Source organism: Trypanosoma cruzi, genomic scaffold (assembly GCF_000209065.1).
Source record: "Trypanosoma cruzi strain CL Brener 1047053517019 genomic scaffold, whole genome shotgun sequence".
Taxonomy (NCBI): domain Eukaryota; phylum Euglenozoa; class Kinetoplastea; order Trypanosomatida; family Trypanosomatidae; genus Trypanosoma; species Trypanosoma cruzi.
In genome coordinates this window covers 107,192-123,920 of record NW_001849424.1, presented here as the reverse complement: position 1 = coordinate 123,920, position 16,729 = coordinate 107,192, and the positions used below count along the sequence as shown (strand labels likewise).

The 16,729-nt window shown below is 49.0% G+C and overlaps 8 protein-coding genes across 8 annotated transcripts, besides 18 other annotated features; all 8 read right to left on the bottom strand.

Annotated features, from left to right (window-relative positions):
- Positions 1-16,729: part of a sequence feature (heterozygous, Esmeraldo-like haplotype) that runs on past the window's edge.
- Positions 23-439, bottom strand: Tc00.1047053511001.240 (proteasome activator protein PA26, putative; the record flags this gene model as incomplete). The annotated part of the gene is made up of 1 exon (XM_814550.1): positions 23-439. One exon carries the CDS (start codon positions 437-439, stop codon positions 23-25), a length of 417 nt encoding a protein of 138 aa, XP_819643.1.
- Positions 439-470: a sequence feature (A-rich).
- Positions 491-532: a microsatellite.
- On the bottom strand, positions 883-2,733 carry Tc00.1047053511001.230 (hypothetical protein, conserved; the record flags this gene model as incomplete). The annotated part of the gene is made up of 1 exon (XM_814549.1): positions 883-2,733. The coding sequence occupies one exon, from the start codon at positions 2,731-2,733 to the stop codon at positions 883-885; it is 1,851 nt and encodes a 616-aa protein (XP_819642.1).
- Positions 1,050-1,110: a sequence feature (GA-rich).
- On the bottom strand, positions 3,032-5,029 carry Tc00.1047053511001.220 (hypothetical protein, conserved; the record flags this gene model as incomplete). The annotated part of the gene is made up of 1 exon (XM_814548.1): positions 3,032-5,029. The coding sequence occupies one exon, from the start codon at positions 5,027-5,029 to the stop codon at positions 3,032-3,034; it is 1,998 nt and encodes a 665-aa protein (XP_819641.1).
- Positions 5,229-5,254: a microsatellite.
- Positions 5,267-5,287: a sequence feature (AT_rich).
- Tc00.1047053511001.210 (hypothetical protein, conserved) lies at positions 5,348-6,730 on the bottom strand (the record flags this gene model as incomplete). Its single annotated transcript, XM_814547.1, has 1 exon — positions 5,348-6,730. The coding sequence occupies one exon, from the start codon at positions 6,728-6,730 to the stop codon at positions 5,348-5,350; it is 1,383 nt and encodes a 460-aa protein (XP_819640.1).
- Positions 6,771-6,821: a sequence feature (CT-rich).
- On the bottom strand, positions 6,941-8,470 carry Tc00.1047053511001.200 (hypothetical protein, conserved; the record flags this gene model as incomplete). Its single annotated transcript, XM_814546.1, has 1 exon — positions 6,941-8,470. One exon carries the CDS (start codon positions 8,468-8,470, stop codon positions 6,941-6,943), a length of 1,530 nt encoding a protein of 509 aa, XP_819639.1.
- Positions 8,710-8,731: a microsatellite.
- Positions 8,847-8,901: a sequence feature (CT-rich).
- Tc00.1047053511001.190 (vacuolar ATP synthase subunit D, putative) lies at positions 8,927-9,724 on the bottom strand (the record flags this gene model as incomplete). The annotated part of the gene is made up of 1 exon (XM_814545.1): positions 8,927-9,724. The coding sequence occupies one exon, from the start codon at positions 9,722-9,724 to the stop codon at positions 8,927-8,929; it is 798 nt and encodes a 265-aa protein (XP_819638.1).
- Positions 9,738-9,782: a microsatellite.
- Positions 9,880-9,931: a sequence feature (T-rich).
- Positions 10,185-12,278, bottom strand: Tc00.1047053511001.180 (hypothetical protein, conserved; the record flags this gene model as incomplete). Its single annotated transcript, XM_814544.1, has 1 exon — positions 10,185-12,278. One exon carries the CDS (start codon positions 12,276-12,278, stop codon positions 10,185-10,187), a length of 2,094 nt encoding a protein of 697 aa, XP_819637.1.
- Positions 12,288-12,313: a microsatellite.
- Positions 12,469-12,509: a microsatellite.
- Positions 12,563-12,585: a microsatellite.
- Positions 12,636-12,696: a microsatellite.
- On the bottom strand, positions 13,252-16,473 carry Tc00.1047053511001.170 (hypothetical protein, conserved; the record flags this gene model as incomplete). The annotated part of the gene is made up of 1 exon (XM_814543.1): positions 13,252-16,473. The coding sequence occupies one exon, from the start codon at positions 16,471-16,473 to the stop codon at positions 13,252-13,254; it is 3,222 nt and encodes a 1,073-aa protein (XP_819636.1).
- Positions 14,271-14,325: a microsatellite.
- Positions 16,514-16,533: a microsatellite.
- Positions 16,667-16,713: a sequence feature (AT_rich).

The following is a 16,729-nucleotide window of genomic DNA, read 5'->3' as shown; positions in this document are numbered from 1 at the left end:
TACGCCCGCTTGTGCCTTCACACTACTGGGTCTTTTCACCTGCCCCACCTGCTCCACCTGCACCGAGAGTTTTGTTTTGTATTTCTTCCAACATTTTCAGAACGGCGTGCTGCACGGCGACCCCCAAGTTGTCTTCTTCCTTCAGTTCTGGAATGCGCACGGAGATGACGGTGCGGATCACCTCCGCATCATAGTAGATACGGCGACATGCGGACTGGTAATTGAACAGCATTGACATGACTTCCTCTGGCACCTTCTCAGCATTGTCGCATGTATATTTTGTACCCTGTATACTAGCGCACTGTGAACCCGCCTGTTCTGCAATTTTCGCCACTTGACTGACCAAATTTGTGGCCCACCGCTCCACAACTCCACAACTCTCTTCTTCTGGAAAGGCATCGCGCAGATCCTGGGCATGAACGAGGCGTTTTGGGGGCATTTTTCTTTTTTCCTTTTTCTTTCTTTTTTTTGTATGTGTGTTGATTGCTTTAAAAGAGAAAAAAAAAGAAAAAAACAAAAACAAAGAAAAAAACAACCAATAAAAATTAAATGAACCGTAAAGGCTTCAAAAAAAGAAAATATATATTTTGTTAAATAGTGCTCCTCCCGCTCTTCACTCCCCCTTGTGTTTTGGTGGTCACTGCCCGGTAGACCCTTCGTGTGAAATGTATCCGTGCACGCATGTGTATTTATACATGCATGCGATAGGAGGGAAGAGTAAAGAAGAATGGGAGTAAAGGCAACGTAGACAAAATTACAAGCATTAGAAAGTAAGGACGCATATATGGGCGGCAATACAAATGAAAAAAAGAGGGTGAGCAGAAAAAGAAAAAATAACAACAAGAAAGAAGAAGAAGACACCCTGCTGTTCATCACTGAAACTCATCGTGTTCTGGTGAATAACGACCGACGTTGACGTTTCCTTCGCAGGGAATTCACACGCCCAAGACGGCCTTGCGGCACCGTCGCCGTCACCTCCGCCGGGTCTTCCTGCACCCACTCCATCATCACCATCTCCGACCGGGACGTCCTTGCCGTCGTGTCTGTGACTTCTACTTCTTCATGTTGTTTTTCCTCCACCTCTTCCTCTCCCTCCCCTTCTTCTTCTTCCTTTGCCTCCTTTGGTTGTCGCGGCTGAAAGCGACCAATGGAATGGGCTTGGCACGTAAATTCTACCGGACTCGGGCTGCGTCTCGCAAAGACGTACACAGGCAGCCGCGGGGGAACGATGGTAAATCGTGGTGCCGGTGGTGGCTCTTCTTCATCACCGCACGACGCATGAATGGAATTGGCGGCGAAAGGACTTTTCACTTCCGGTGTCTTGGAGACACGAGTACTGCCACCCCGCAGAGGCGATGGCACTAGTCGCTGCTGCAGCGGTGACACAACATCCCCAACGATATCAACGCCTTCTTCAACTTGGTCTTGTTGCATGTTCTCCCAGGGGTATTTGGGTGGTGGCGTAAAGGAATCACCATTCCTCCGTGCGAGACATGCGAGCCCCACGCTGGGTTCTGCACGCTGAACTGGACTCTTTGATCCTTTTACAAAATCTATTTTCACTTCATCCTCATGCACATTATAACTGCCGTACTCGTGATTCAAGCTACCCCCAAGACGCTCATGTTCGACAACGAGGGGTGGATTTCTCCTTGGCGCGGCCCCAGCAGAAATTGTTGTGGATGCTGCGGCTGTTTTTGCCTTACCGAAACGCTGAAGGACGTCGGGTGGCACATGCTGCGGTCGATACCGCGCAATTCGCACCCCGTTCACCTCCACGAACACTGGAAAAACACATGCACGTTCGCAGACTTCAAATGCGTGCGACGATGTGGATAATTCCACCGCCGCTTTCGCCATTTTTTTTGTGCTCGTGCTGCCAAACAGAGCACGAGCGGTGGGCATCATTTCCACTTTGGAATTCCCATGGATAGCGTTCATGTCTTCTGGTTTCCCTTCGCCCTTCGTTGCGTCATCATGTCTCGCTGCATCCTCTGGCTGCAGTGGTTGAAGTACGCCACCCTCCTCATCAAAGGGATTTTCTAGGAACGCCACAACATCATTTTCGCACAGACGGTAACTCTCGCCAGAGAGCAGAGGCCTGTCATTCACATACAGCGGGTTGGATCCAAAATGAATCAAACAGTAATATGGCCCTTTAAAGGAAGTTGAGTCGTCCTTCACACCAATCTTTATGGTCTCTTCGTCTTTCACAGTGACGGTGTCACACTTGGGACTCGCTGCGTGTCCTCGCCTCGTAGAAGGATATCTTGACAAGAGCTGCTTGTGTGTTGCGGCATCTCCCACGTAAACGACACGACAGTGCAACCGACTCACGCAGGTGTGACGCAATCGGAACGCCCTTGGCAGACACGTATGTCGGCCCAAAGCGACATGCGGGATTTTCTGAAGCCAATTACGTGAGGTGATCACACGACGACGGGCAGTGGGCGGCTGCTTCTTTTTCCCTCTCGACCGTCTCGTTTTATTCTCATCGCATGGATCGTGCGATGTGCGCTCCGGTTCCGTGTGGTCCGTCGCTATGTGGCGTTCCTCGTCTTCGTCGTGCCAGTGCGTGTAGAACGACTTCAGCAACGACGGCTGCGGTTCGACAGGAAGAAGAAGATCATCGTTGCGTTGGCACCCATTGATGACTTTAAGCCGCCACATAGGCACAATGGCACCTCTATGCATTCTCTTCCCCCCTCCTTCCTCAGCTCTCCCCATGACCATTAAACTATATATATATATGTATGGATACACACAGAAAAAAAAAAAAAAAAAGGAGATAAAAAGGCAAGAGAGTTTTATTTCCGGAATTTGAAAGATTCTATTACATTCATAAGAGACATAAAATTCTCTCCCATTTCACTTCATATGATATATGCATTGTATGCGTGTCAGCAAGCACGCGTATGTAACCCTTTCAGAAAGAGTGGGAAGGGAAAGGGGGAGGATACTCATCTACAGCCATTTTCCTCCACTGCAAATATAAATATAATGCACAGGCACATAACTCTTTCCCTGCTAACTATCGCGGTGGACGAGCCCATTGGTCATTAGCCAATGCTGCAGGTAGGGGGCGTCTGTCAGTAGCGTAAATTTCCTGAAGTCTTTCCTCTTCAAGCAACTCAAATAACCCACGCAGGCGTTTTCGTGGCGCACGCCGCTGCTCCATCGGCGCATCATCCTCGTCGTTGTCATCCCTGTAGAAAGTGGAATCTTCTTCCGTCACCAAATTTTCACGCGTTGCCGTCTGCTCCACGTCACGTTTATGCAACACAAGCAGCTGTAGAAAAACACTAAAAACCAATAACAAGACAATGAGCTTAGGCACACGGGCGTATTTAGCGTCCAATGTGGGGGCACACTTTGGGCATTTGCACCAAAATCGATAACGATCATGTATAACGTATTGACGGTTGTCAAAAGACCATTCGGGTGGAACGTAACTGATAAGAATTTCCGATCCAGCGGGAATGTTGGCGGTGGCACGGCAACAAAACAAATATTGCACCGGAGCCCCAACTGTTAGTTCACGAGACGCCGTGGATTTGTTTCCATCCTCTCCGTTTTCTTTCTCTTCCACACGATTGCTTGGATGTGTCCCTCTGGAGGGAGAGAACTTTTCATCCATGACAACTGTTTCATCTTTTTCTTCGATTGCTGCTGCCGACAATGTTGGGTCCGTGGCGTCTGAGGCTTCTGCTTGCAAGACTTCGTCCAAGTAATACTCCGACTCATGGAACGTGTGCTCCGGTATCACGTCGTACGTCGCATTCGGTGCGCAGCTGTGATTTAAGAAACCCGCCTCCGGGAAATACGCCATACCCTTCCGCACCGCGTAGGAGGACTCCACAAGAAAACTGTTCATGTCGATGATGGCGGCAATGCGTGCAATGTGAATTTCATGCAGCTCCAGTGCATGTAAAACCTCAACACCGCCAATACGCTCCAAGACACGTTCTGTGGCAGATTTCGGCCAAAACTCCAGTAACGAAGAGGGCTGGCCGGTAAGGACCCAATCATGTAAATAGTCCAAATCCGCCTCGGTACCCTCATAAACAGTGAGGAGGACATCACCGCACATTTCCACCAGACGCTCCACCTCCCCTTTCACGCCAAGGTTGCAGGCCGTGTTTCGCACAATCATAATGCTTTCCCCTGCGGCAATATCCCTCGTAGCGAAGACACCCCGACCCGTGAGACTGAAGCTGTTCTTCACCACCGCATCCTGAAGCACTTTACCGTTCTTTTCTGGGAGACGTTGCTGCATCACGGAACGATGCCGCAGACCACGAAAGCTGTGTGGAAGCGCCTTAGCCACATGCTCATCGTCGAAGCCAACCTCACCGCTCCCCACGACACCGAGTTGACCATCACCGTGTTGAATAAAGGGCCCTATAGGTGTGTTCTTCACCCACGGGTGATTTTTAGGCAACGGAAGCTGCACAAACTGATCCCGTCGCGCAAAGACGGGGTAATCAGGATCCGTGGCGACCACCACGATAGACTGATGCCTTTTGATGCGACGAAATTCCGGTGTCATGTCATCCGGGTGCGTGGGGTACGGAATAGCGACATTGCGCTCCAACTGCGCCTCCGCCACTTCAAGCTGTTTCTCGCGAAGAAATGCCTGCACTTCATCCACCGCCTGGTCGACACGGCCAATTTCCGCCTGCCCATCCAGCGCCTCATCGACCACGGCGGCGCTCTCCGTCGACGATCCCTTTGCTTCCTTTCGATACACCTCCTCATCGGGGCGGGGACGATCCATATCCACCACTTCCTCCCCAGGGTGGTCATCAATTGCCGCACGCACCCTCGGATACCACGCCGTCCTCGCCTTGCCAATACCCCACTCCTTCCCAAATTTCTTGGCGCTGTCTAAATTCCCGCGTTCATGTGCACTTCGATATCGACTCGGTGTGACGGTGGTAACGGACACCACACCAATGGCATCGGCAGTCAGCCGGCAAAGCGAGCCTCGTCTCGTGCATCGCAGGCACAAACGAGGCATCCCACGCATGCCAAATCTGCCGTCAGACCAATAGTCTTTCTCCACCTCTCGTTTTATATCCGCCCCACCACGGAGACGTCATGACACGCAAGAAGAGAAGGAACAAATGACAGCACATCGGATACACGCGGAAGGGAAAGAAAGACCAAAGTCAGCTTAGACACACGGACACACACAAATATATATAAAACGAAAACACACACACAAAAATAATAATAATAATAATAATAATAAACTACAATACACAAATAATAATAATTATTAAAACTGATGTGAATAAAAGGGGACGGTGGGCATCTTCTTTTTTTTTTTTTTTCCCTCTCAATTTCACAGGAGGCTCACCTCTTCCCCGTTACTCTCCGTCTGCAGCAACACATTCTGCAGCAATTCCAACTGCCTCACCATCAACTCCTTTGCGGAGCAAGGGCGACCCATGCGAAATGTCAACTCACGCCGATTCCGGTTCCCTCCACTCCCCACATCACCGTAGACAGAGCCCCACTCCACTCGATGCCACACAGGCACACCGCCGTGTTTCCTCCAGGCATGCAGTTGCTCATACGTCGCGTCATAACCTTTGACGCAATCATCCGCCTTGTTATTTTTAACAACGTTGTGCGTAACAGGAAATTGTCGTTGTTTTACATTTGTATACACCTCATGCAACGTGCGTCTCGTTCTAACATCCCTCCGTGCCACCGCATCACTCACAAAAAGTACACGCGGCATACCGGTAGAAACAACCGGAAAAAATCGCGGAGTATGAACATCTGTGGTAGCCAACACATGGTCACTATTACTATCGTCTTGCATTCCACCTCCACAGGTCAGACGCGATGCAAGCGGGTAACCAAAGGATGATTGCACAACCGGCCTTCTATTCTCCTCTTCTTTTCTTACCACCAAAATCGGGTCACGTAGCTCCTGCTGCATTTGTTGCCGGCGTCCGCGCCAGTGAACCTCAAAAGGCACGACATCACATGGTAATAGCCATCGCACACGTATGTTTGTCAGAAGCGGGTTTGTCGGACATGCCCAGAAGCCCACCACCTCAATCCAATGTTGTGGACTGAACACGATATATTCCTCGTCTTCCCTCGTCACCTCGTTAACATCACCATCAGGAGGAGGCAATGTGTTTTCCAACGTCATGGTGACAGGAATACGAAGACGGCGCATCATCCACCGTGAGACAATATGAAGCCCATGTCTTCGAACCCGCTCCACGGCCTCACAATGTACTCGCCTCAAGACGGGATCAATCAGACAGAAGCAGAGCACATAGAGACTGAAGCAAAGCTGGCAGGTAATTATCTGCCCCACTGTTAAAGCCTCATCTCTAAAGTTCAATAGAGTGCAATTTGCCGTCTCCACCTCATCAAGATCCCGCAGTACCGTCTGCTTCTCCGACGCTGATTGAGCACGTATGGATAAATTATAAAACGCCTCCCTCAGCTTTTGCAGTTCACAGTAAATGTAAAGACGCTCCCGGTTAGTGGCGTCTGTGCCGCCGTCACGCAGTTTTTGTACCATATGATGCAGTATGGCGTAGCGTTGCATAACGGACTGCCATTTCAACTTCTCCGCCTCAATCGCCGTCTCAATTTCAGACCGCGTTGTGTGGCGAGGGGTGTAGAAATGGTAGTAAAAGGCGTAATACCCGCCGCCGAGAAGTGCAGCCCCACCAAACCACACCGGCAGACGCGGCATTTCATTCTCCATTATGTTGTGGACATTCAAAGCCGCCAGAAGAGAGAGAGAGAGAGAGAAAAAAAAAAGAAAAGAAAAGAGAGAGAGGGAGTATGCGTATGTGTATGGAATGGCGCCGAACAGGAGGCACGCCTCCACCCTGTTAAATGGTTTCATCCCACCGCCTCCCTCAGAAATACATGTATTCTCCATATATTTCTCTTCAGCCGTCTACACATGTCTACACCGCTGCCATCGTTTGTAAATTACAAACGCCGTGACAGCCCATGGTAGCACTCGTGTGAAAGTGAAAAATCCAACATTCACCCATGATGCAGTGTAAGTGGCGCCATACTCTGGGTAAGTCTCCTTTGGAAGACTATTTTGCTGCTGAATGTGCATCAATAGACCTTTATGATCTGAGGCCTCAAAGTGCTCATTAAATGTTACATATCCATGCATTGGTAACAACATATTCTGCCGCCATAAAGACAAAGAAGACGCGGTTTCTGCAGTGATGGATCCACTCATTTTCAGCGCATTAAGGGCCTCCTCGGTGAGTGAGGGTGGCGCAACCGTCAGATTGCTTAGCAGCAGCCAATCCAACTTACCGAAAACAAAGCCATAGTAAGCTGGATCATCAAGTGTGATAGACAATGCCTTGTCGCTTGGATCGTAAAAACAGAGATGACGATTATCCAACGCAGCGATTTCTTCCGTAGAGAAGCCATACAACCACCTCCATGCAAAGTCACTGTTCCAAATTGATTCATACAGAATAGTGAGAACGTAATACAGGTAATGGTATGAAAAAGGGAAGCAGCCCCGTGTTACATGATGCATGCGACGCGACAAAACTTTGCGTTGCAGCCAACATGCCTCCTTCTCCCCAAAACTAAGAAGTCGCAAGCGACCCAAGTCAAATTGCAGCGACAATCGTACAATGCCATCTGCCAAGGTGTTCAAATCCCCAGCAATAATAAAGGCAGGATGCTGCTGTTTACTGTAGTGAGAATGTGAGGAAATATGTTGCCTCCCCTCATTCAGTACGCTTGTGGCATCACGGAACACATCCAACAGTTGTCGCACCCTTGACAGTGCCCCACAAAATACCTCAAAATGACAACAGTAAAGGTACAGATCCGGTATATAGGAATGTGTGCGCTCACTGCGATGGATACAACAACGCAGAATGTTACGAAAACCATGCCGTGGCTCACGCCTTTTCCATCCCTCCGTTTCCCAGTCAATACCAGCCGTGTGACGAATAACACGTGGATCACTGAGCGTAGCGCCTGCAGAAAGAATGGCATTGCCATGAAAATGGCGTCCTCTCTTGTACAAAGAAGTACTACCATTGTTTTCATCACCACCATCACAAATTGCGGTTGCTGGTGACGAAAGGGGGCCTACAGCATTCTTAGGCGCTCTATCCACCGCGTCCAACTCCTCAAACTCGCAGGCAAAGTACATCTCCATCTTCAGTGCCTCGGCGAGATCCCGTGCAACGTTCCTGTAGTCCGACCGCCGGCAGTTTATGTCCACCTCCTGCAACAGGAGAACATCGGCCCGAATGACCCGCAATGTCTGCACGATGCGTTCAAACTGAATCCCACGTTCAATATTCCACTGAACGACCCGAAACGTCTCGGGAAGTTTTTCCGTTTTCGCGGCATCGGTGCGGTAGTCATAATGAAGCAACCCTCCCGGTCGAAGTGCACCCAGTTCCTGCTGCTCCCCCATAGTATTCCCTCTCACCATTCAGCTGCCCCCCTGTTTTGCCTTTTTTGTTGTTTGCTTTTTTGTTTTTCTTTGGCTTCCTCCTCCTTATTTTGTAGGCCTGTGTGTGTGTGTCTGTGTGTTGGTCCAAAGCGGCAGAACAGATGGGGAGGAAAGAGGGATAAAGCTCAAAAACAAAAACAACAAAAATAACAAGACGCAACAGACACACCAACCCACACCAATGAAGTAAATAAAAGGATCAAACAGCCACACAGGCCAAAAAAAAAAAAAAAAAAAAAATGCACATGGCAAGATGTCACTAATATAATGTGCAGAACGGCTTCTGCTTTGGTTCTCATTCCCACTCCTTCTCATTCCCACTACACAACAGCCCCTTTCAAATAAATACGCACTCAAGAGAGAGACGCAGAAAGTAAGAAAGAGAGAGATTGAAAAAAAAAAAAAAAAAAGATGTATTTGTACCATGTGTTTTGTCTACACAACTAGATCTGCCTCATCGATACCCAGATCATCGTTGCCATTCACCATTTTAAGTGCGTTTTGAACCGTGGAAGGGCCTTTGCTCGCATTCGCTTGCCGTGCGAGTGCCTCACGCGCCTTATTCGCCTGAATCTGCCGCTTCTTCTTCTGTACCATCTTGAGACGAAAGAACTCTTCACGCTCCTGCTCGTCCAGCTCCGAAGTGATGTAACTTAATGTGTTCTGCACGCGAGGAACCACTACTTTTTCCAGCGCATTTACGCGGCGGTTTGTCACCTTCTGTGCGAGGTCGAGTGTCACCCAACTAACCTGCAGTGACGCAATCTTCACCAGGAGCCGCAGGGTCTCACGGAACTTCTCAGACGCTTCTCGGAGCTGTTCGCCACCGCGGCCGATGCCCGCCGTGCCTATTCGCCGTCCCTTCTCATCCAGCGTGACCAAATCACCGCTGTGTTCCTCGCGTTCGTGAAAACTTGGGACACGCACACCGGCAATATTTTCCACCCGAAGTCGCATCGCGTATGTCGGCAGCTTAAGAGACTCCTGCACCGCAAGGCCAATGTCGCCCGCTATAAACTGAGCTTTGGAGACGGTGAAATACGCTCCCCGAATTTGCTCCACCATTTCCATTTTGGCATTTCGCAAATCCCCCATAATCGCGCGGTAGCGGATTGCGAGGGCATCGGCCTTCTTCTTTAGCAGTGAGTGCCCCTTTTGCGCTCCCTTAAGACGTGTCTTGAATGAAATCAGAGACATGCGGCTTGGCAACGCCGGGTAGCGGTTGCTCGACATGTCGGTGGCGGTATTTCCTTTTTTTTTTTTTTTTGTTTTTTTTTTTCTTTTTCTTTTTCCTGATTAAAGCTGAATGCGTAAAGACACAAGTAACACCTCCCAACGTGCTGCAAAGAGTAAAAAAGACACAATAAAAATCTAAAATTTATATTTATAAAAAGAAAAGTAAAAAAAAAAAAAAAAAATAAAATAAATAAAATACAAAAAGCGCCTCACACAACAGAAAAGAAAAAAAAAAGTAAATAAATTACATTTCTATAATTAAATGCACAGGAATGTACAAAATAACATAAATGAAATGATAGTGCTTTCCCTTCTTTTCGCACTCCAAATTCTCTTCTCCATGAAACCCTCTCCCCTCTTCCAACTTCCCCACCAGAGGTGTTCCCCAATCACACCCCATCGGCCTATTTCCCATACCCCGGCAAAGGGAAGAAGAGAGACTGTTCCTATTCCTTCGCTAATGTGACGTCATCTCCCCTTCCTTTGGCTTGTTATTGTCCACAGGGAGCGTTGGTGTGGCAGCGATACGGTCCTCTGCGCTCCATTCTTCCATAGGAGGAATCTGCTGCTCCGTCTTTGCTACCTCCTGCCGCAGGTACTGCGCAAACTCCGCGGTAAACTGATAGGCAATCTTCTTCGCCTCCGCCAAATACTTTGTGGCTGATGCGTACTGCTTCATGGAAACATACACACGAGCAATGTGGTTGAGTGACTCTGCGGTGGATAACTCACTACTTTCTCCACGCGTCCGTCGGACGTTCAACGCCTTTTCGTGCCAACTGAGTGCATCCTGGAGGCGTCTCTGTAAATGACAACACTGACCATATGTTGTGTACACATCTGCCTGTGCAAGGACGTTTGATCGAGCCGTTTTGGCGTACATGTCAAGTGCCGCTTTGCACATCTTTTCACAGTTATCCGTATCCTCACGATGAAGGTACAAAAGTGCAAAGTTACTGTATGAATACGCCACCGTGGCGTGACTCTCACCAAGCATCTCAATGCGTGTATCCAGTGCCTCCTTTAAGCACCGTTCCGCCTTCTCGTAATGGTGAAAGTCCAAGTAAAAGAGACCCAAGTCATCCAATACATCTGTAAGAAACGTACGCTGCAGCGGCTCCACCTTGGCGTTCTCACGAAACTGTTCAATGGCAAGAAGAAAATACGCTTCCGCATGAGACTCCCGCCGCATCGCATACGCGTCCCCAAGCTTCTGATATAAATACGCCAGCTGCGGATCTTTTCTATTTTTCGCCTTCCGTAGCCGTACAGCGTCACGGAAGAGGTCAATGGCACGCGTTATCTCCTGTCGCTTTACTAAGAGTGAGCCAAGGAATGTGTACGCCTCTGCAAGTTGCAGCGCCTCGGGTCCAAGCGCTTTTTTAATCACATCAACGCCACGCTCATATGTTTTCTCGGCCGTAATGTAGTCATCGCATAACTCCTGAATGCGGCCCAGTTTCACAAGTTCCTGTCCAAATAGCGCCGAATCTTTGCCAAGCGCCACAGCATATGTTGTCGTGCTCTCTTCGTATAATCGCCGTGCCTCACGGAATTGACGGCGTGCGGCGAGCAACGAGGCCTTGCTGCTCGTTGCCTGCGCCGTTGCCGGAGAGTCACGACCGAGCGTTGCGATACAAATCTCAAGACATTCGTTAATACACATCTCTGCCCCTGTGGCATCATTGATCGACTTTTTCAGTTCACATAACTTGTTGAGAGTTTGTGCAATGATGGGACGATACTTGTTGTGCCGGATGTAAAGATAACGACGAATCTCAAGCGCCTCTTCCAGAAATGCAATGGCTCGATGCTCCTGATTCTGAAGAAGAAATAACTGTGCACAGTCGGCAAGTGCATGGGCGGCGGATGCAAGAGGGTGTTTCTGCGGCTCTGTGATAGTGGCTGCTGTTGACCGGTCGTCTGGCAGCCACGAGTTCGTCACATGATTGTACGATTTGTCGCGAAATACCTTGATACTCTCGCGAAACGCCTTCTCCGCTTCCTCAAGAAAGTTCAAATGCGTGTACGAAAGAGCCAGCAGTGCAAGGCTCTCGGCGTAGCGAATCGAGTTTTGTCCCTCCACCTGCTCATAAATGGCGGCCGCCTCCGTCAAGGCGTTCTCCGCGGCACCGGGCTCACGCATTTCTAGAAAGACGCGTCCAATGTTATGCAGTGTCGCGGCACACTTTTCGTGAATGGGGCCGTAGCGTTCCCGCCGCATCGTCAAGGCGCGGTCGTAGAGACTAATCGCATCACCGTAGTTTTTCGTTTGATGGGCTACTTTGGCCAATTCGTTGCACTCTTCACCAAATTCAAATGTCATAGGGGCGCGACCAGCAGCCTCTCGAAACCCCTTCGGCGCATATTGACGTGGCCCAATGGCACGGTGCTGACAGCACAATGTAAATGTCTGCTGCTGCTGCAAGGAAACAGTTGGGCTGCGGCAGCCCATGCGGTACAACGCAAAGTTCCCGCTGAAGGCGCGCCAACCAACAGAGCGGCGGCACACAACACCATTGACAGCAACTCGAGTCGTCCTACCAGACATGACTGCAAAAAATAAAAAATAAATAAATAAATAAAAATGTGTGTACCTCGACGCCGTGCACGGCAGAAACAACTTTCTTCCGCCTTAATGTCTTCTCTCCTTCTCTTTAGGTGAATACTCGCGTTATGTGTGTCTATGTTGCTGACACAGCATACACCCGCCCCTTTTTCCGGCGTGCCGTATCAAATGGAAAAAAAAAAAAAAAGAAAAAAAAAAGAAAAAAAAAAAAAAGGGCCAAAAATCACTTAAGAGGGAAAAATAGAGAAGATACAAGAAGTCCAGGCAAAAAAAAAAAAAAAAAAAAAAAGGATTTTTAGGAATGAAACAAAATCAGGCATGTAGAGAACATGACAGAATCACACACACACACACACACACGTACACACAAACAAACAGATGCAGAGAGACACACATACACTCCCCACATCCCCTCCAACCCTCACATAATAATAACGACACAGCACCGTCACTCTCAAAACAACAGTAATAAAACACAAACCGCTTTTGATTATAAATGTCGACTAAATAAAGAGAAATGTTCTCAAGAAGAGATACAACGACAATAAAGCAACAAAGCACACACAAACACACACACACAAAAAAAAAATCTGTTCGGTTCTTTCTCCCCCCCTTTTTCTCTCTCAAAGAGGGAAAGGGACACAAACCCATCGGTATGTATATATATACCATTATCTTACACACTCTTTCTCTCTTTCTCTCTCTATTTTTCATTTTTAAAATTATCAAAGCACAAGAGACGTCACCTGAGAAAAAAACACATGCATGCATGCACACATGTATTATTACGGTCGTATATTAAAATACTCTACGATTTTCCTCGCTTCTGCTCTTCCGTCATTATTTTAAACATTTCATTGCATGCATTCTTTCCGCCTTCTTTTTTGTTGTTGCTGCTTTTCTCTTCTGTGAGAAGATGGGAAACAAAATGGGAGAAAAGAAGTTGCAACAATGTCTATTCCTCTGCACCAACAGAGAGGGGCCTACCGTTTTGACTTTTGCTGCAGCCATTCTTGCTATCACTCTCCCCATCGCTAACGTCATCGGCATCCTTCTTATCTTCATTTGGCCATTGATTAAGAAACAGCAATTGTGCTTGTACGGTGGGCGGCAACTTATCTCGCTGATTGGTGTCTTGAAATGGGGCTTGCCATAGATTGCCAAAGGCTGTAAGAACAGACTTCACATTCAGTGCGTAGTGGCCAATCTCCTCCAGCGATTGAATGATGCCGTCTTCATCGCTACCCAACACAACATCCGTGCCAACACGGACGTTCTTCTTCTCTCTGTCTGATTCCACATTCTCCAGAGTATTTTGGACAGACTGCATATCGGTCTTTCCTTCCGGGAGGAGGCGTCGGTGTTGCTTGAGCCACAACACACCCGGAAGCCCTGCAATGTCTTCCTCAGCTCCTTTTCCGGATTTCGTCTGGTTCCCCTCCTCCTCCCGTAATGCAAAACGCACATATTCTTGAAGTTCTGCGTCCTGTTCATCCTCTTGATAAGAGAACTCCGTCTCCGACGACTTGGACGCCGTTGACCCTGTCGAAAGAACATGATGACTGCGTTTCATTGGACTGGTCTGGACCGCGGCACCACCGACACCCGAATCCGCAGTTTTTATACAACCCTTCATACTTGCATTTAACGACTCCAAGTCCAACGTGGTCTTCGGCATCGACTCATCTAGCATCAACTGGCGAACCGGCGAACGCGATGCGGACGAGGCCCGAGACAAGGACTCGGTGCTCGGGTACGTGATATCCCACACACCCACGGCATCTCTTGCTCGTCCATTTTCGGCACCCTTGCTCGTCCGCGGTGACGACGGTGACCCCGGCAACCTACTCAGCTTCACGGGTGAAATAACAGGGGAGGCATTCACGCGAAGCATTGGATGTTGCAATTGTTGGTGTTGCTCCTTATGCTCTGGCGGGTAATTTTCCAGAGTCACTGCCTCAACTGCTTCTCCTCGTTGTTGTTGTTGTTGTTGCTGCTCCTGCTGTTGTTGCTCTTGTTGCTGTTGTTGCGTTTTTGGTGTTGGTGAGAAAGTGTCCACAGTCTCCTTGCCACTATGGGGAATCTCCGTGTTTCTGGGCGATGTTGTCAATGGGGCTGCTTTTCGCCTTGGTTTTTGCGTCTCCTTCCTCCCTTGGTGTTTCTTCCGAGTTTTCGTCGCTGCTGCCGTCCCATCTTCTCTGGCTTCACCTTTGCCAGGGTCCGCAGCGGATCGATGTCCGACAACTTCTTCCATTACGGCAAGGCGATGGTGTGAATGTTCATTCATCCTCCCAGAGACTGCTGGTTTTTTCCGTGATGGAATGTCCAACACGACATACCGCGCCTCCCCTTCCTCACGCTTATTTTCTCGCTCCCCTTCCATAACGGTTGAGGCAAAGACATGAGAGGCGGCGATATCTCTAGCGGCTTCACGGACAGTGTTTTTGCCCTTGTGGTTGTTGCCCTTGCGTGCATTCCCCATGGGATCAGGCTCGCTAGGCATGGCTGCAGACCCGCGCGTAGAATTTCCTTGCGGAATGAAGACACCCACGGAAAACTCATGTTTACTCGGCGCCCTCGATTCTTCACGCGTCTTTTCGGTCGTGAGTAAAGAGTGGCCCCTCTGAATGGAAGTGGTGTGCAGCTGCATCAATTGATCCCTTGTCTCATGCTCTTCCTGAGCAATAAGCAATCGTTCGTGGTTCTCATCACTGCAAAGGAGAAAAAAGGGGTTATCAAAAAGCCGCTTCAGTTCCTGTGCAGCCGCGTCAGAAAACAAAGAAGATGAAGTAAAATTCATTTGAGGCCTGGCGATGGCATCTTCATCTTGACTAAGCCTCTTTTCACCGCCACTTGTGCCACCGGCAGATCTTTGAGTCGGTGGCAACGTGTCCACTGAGAGCAACACTGGCCGCTTGTTCTTGGCGGAGAGAGAAGGGGACTGCGTATCACTGTTACCAGCAACATTAGGTAAAAGATTCTGAGAACTATTGAGGCTGTGGTGGTGTAGGATGGAGGTGATCATAATATTACTGTTAAAATGACGTTTTAATGACGACGTGGCATCCACATCAAATCCCACACCCGATGTCGCCATAGCAGTAAGTTTGTTTGGCATTTCTATGCGGTTTTTCTGCCATTCACTATGACTGTTTCTATTGGATTCAAAAGGTCGAGACCGTGGCCGTGTAAACAAAAGGGGAGTACCTCGAGCTAATATATGGCGCTCATTCATCCATACCGTACGCTCTCTCTCAATGTCTTCGTTTTCCAATGACACACTTTCCTGTGACGACATGCGTTGCTGTTGCGACTGTTGCTGTCTCATACTGCGCGCTCGACTCACGGATAGCAAAGGCACAGTAGCTGCAACCGGTCTCATACCACCCACGTGTTCCTCGTCACGGCGAGAAGCCATTCGTGCCTGTTCGCGCAGCCATACAACCTGAATACGGCGTACTTGTTCCTCATGTCTTTTCTTCCATGACACGTGACCCTCGTACAAAAGATGCTCATCCTGTGGCCGTACAATACTGCGAGACCATTCTTCTGTTACAACAGGTCCTGCTGTACGATACTTGCTTACAGATGGACTAATATCCCTGTATGAATCATGATAGCTACTCGCTCCACTGAATTCAGTTGAGGGTATTGCCCCAACATTCCATGTTCGAGAAAGGGGCGAGGTAGGGCTCGTGTTTCCTTTACTATTGATGTTGTCTACAAACAGGGCATTCGGCGAGACCGCTCGTCGGCCGGTGGGATAGACCGCCTTGCGGGTTCGTGGGGAAAGAGATATCTGCAACTGTGTCTGCATGGCCTTTTCACCCCGTAAGTCCTGGGCTTGGAGTAGCCTGGGCGGTGAATGGTTCTCCCTCGCATTGAGAGAAAAGCACTCCTCCAGCAGATGCGAGTTCAGCTCTGGCACACTCTTCAGCCGTTTCTCTTTCGTCTGCGCTCCACCATTGAAGTTATCACCGTCCATTTCAAGTGGCTTCTGCGGTGGTGGGGAAGGCGACGTTGACGACTTCCGCTGGATCTTCTTCCCTGTTTGTTTCCGCAAAACTGCACCTCTCGTGCGGGTGCAGACCGAACCGCTGGACGACGCCCGCCCTTCATTGCGTGTAGATGCGGTTTTTATCCCTGCGTGACCCGAGACGGCATTGCGAAAAGGCATCCGTCCTCACGTCTGTCTACCCAACAGTTCCGGTCCTCCTCCCTCCCCTCCCCTCCCCTCTTGGCGTCCGCTGAGAGAATATATCGCTCTCGTTATAAATACTGCCCGTGTTGTCCTCGGCCTTTCAGTCACGTCACAATCGTATTTTCGCTCAACTAAGGAAAAATAGAAGAGCGTCAAAAGTAACACTCTCTTTATTTATTTATTTATTATTATTAGAGAAAATTACAATAAATATATGTTTATTCTGGGAACG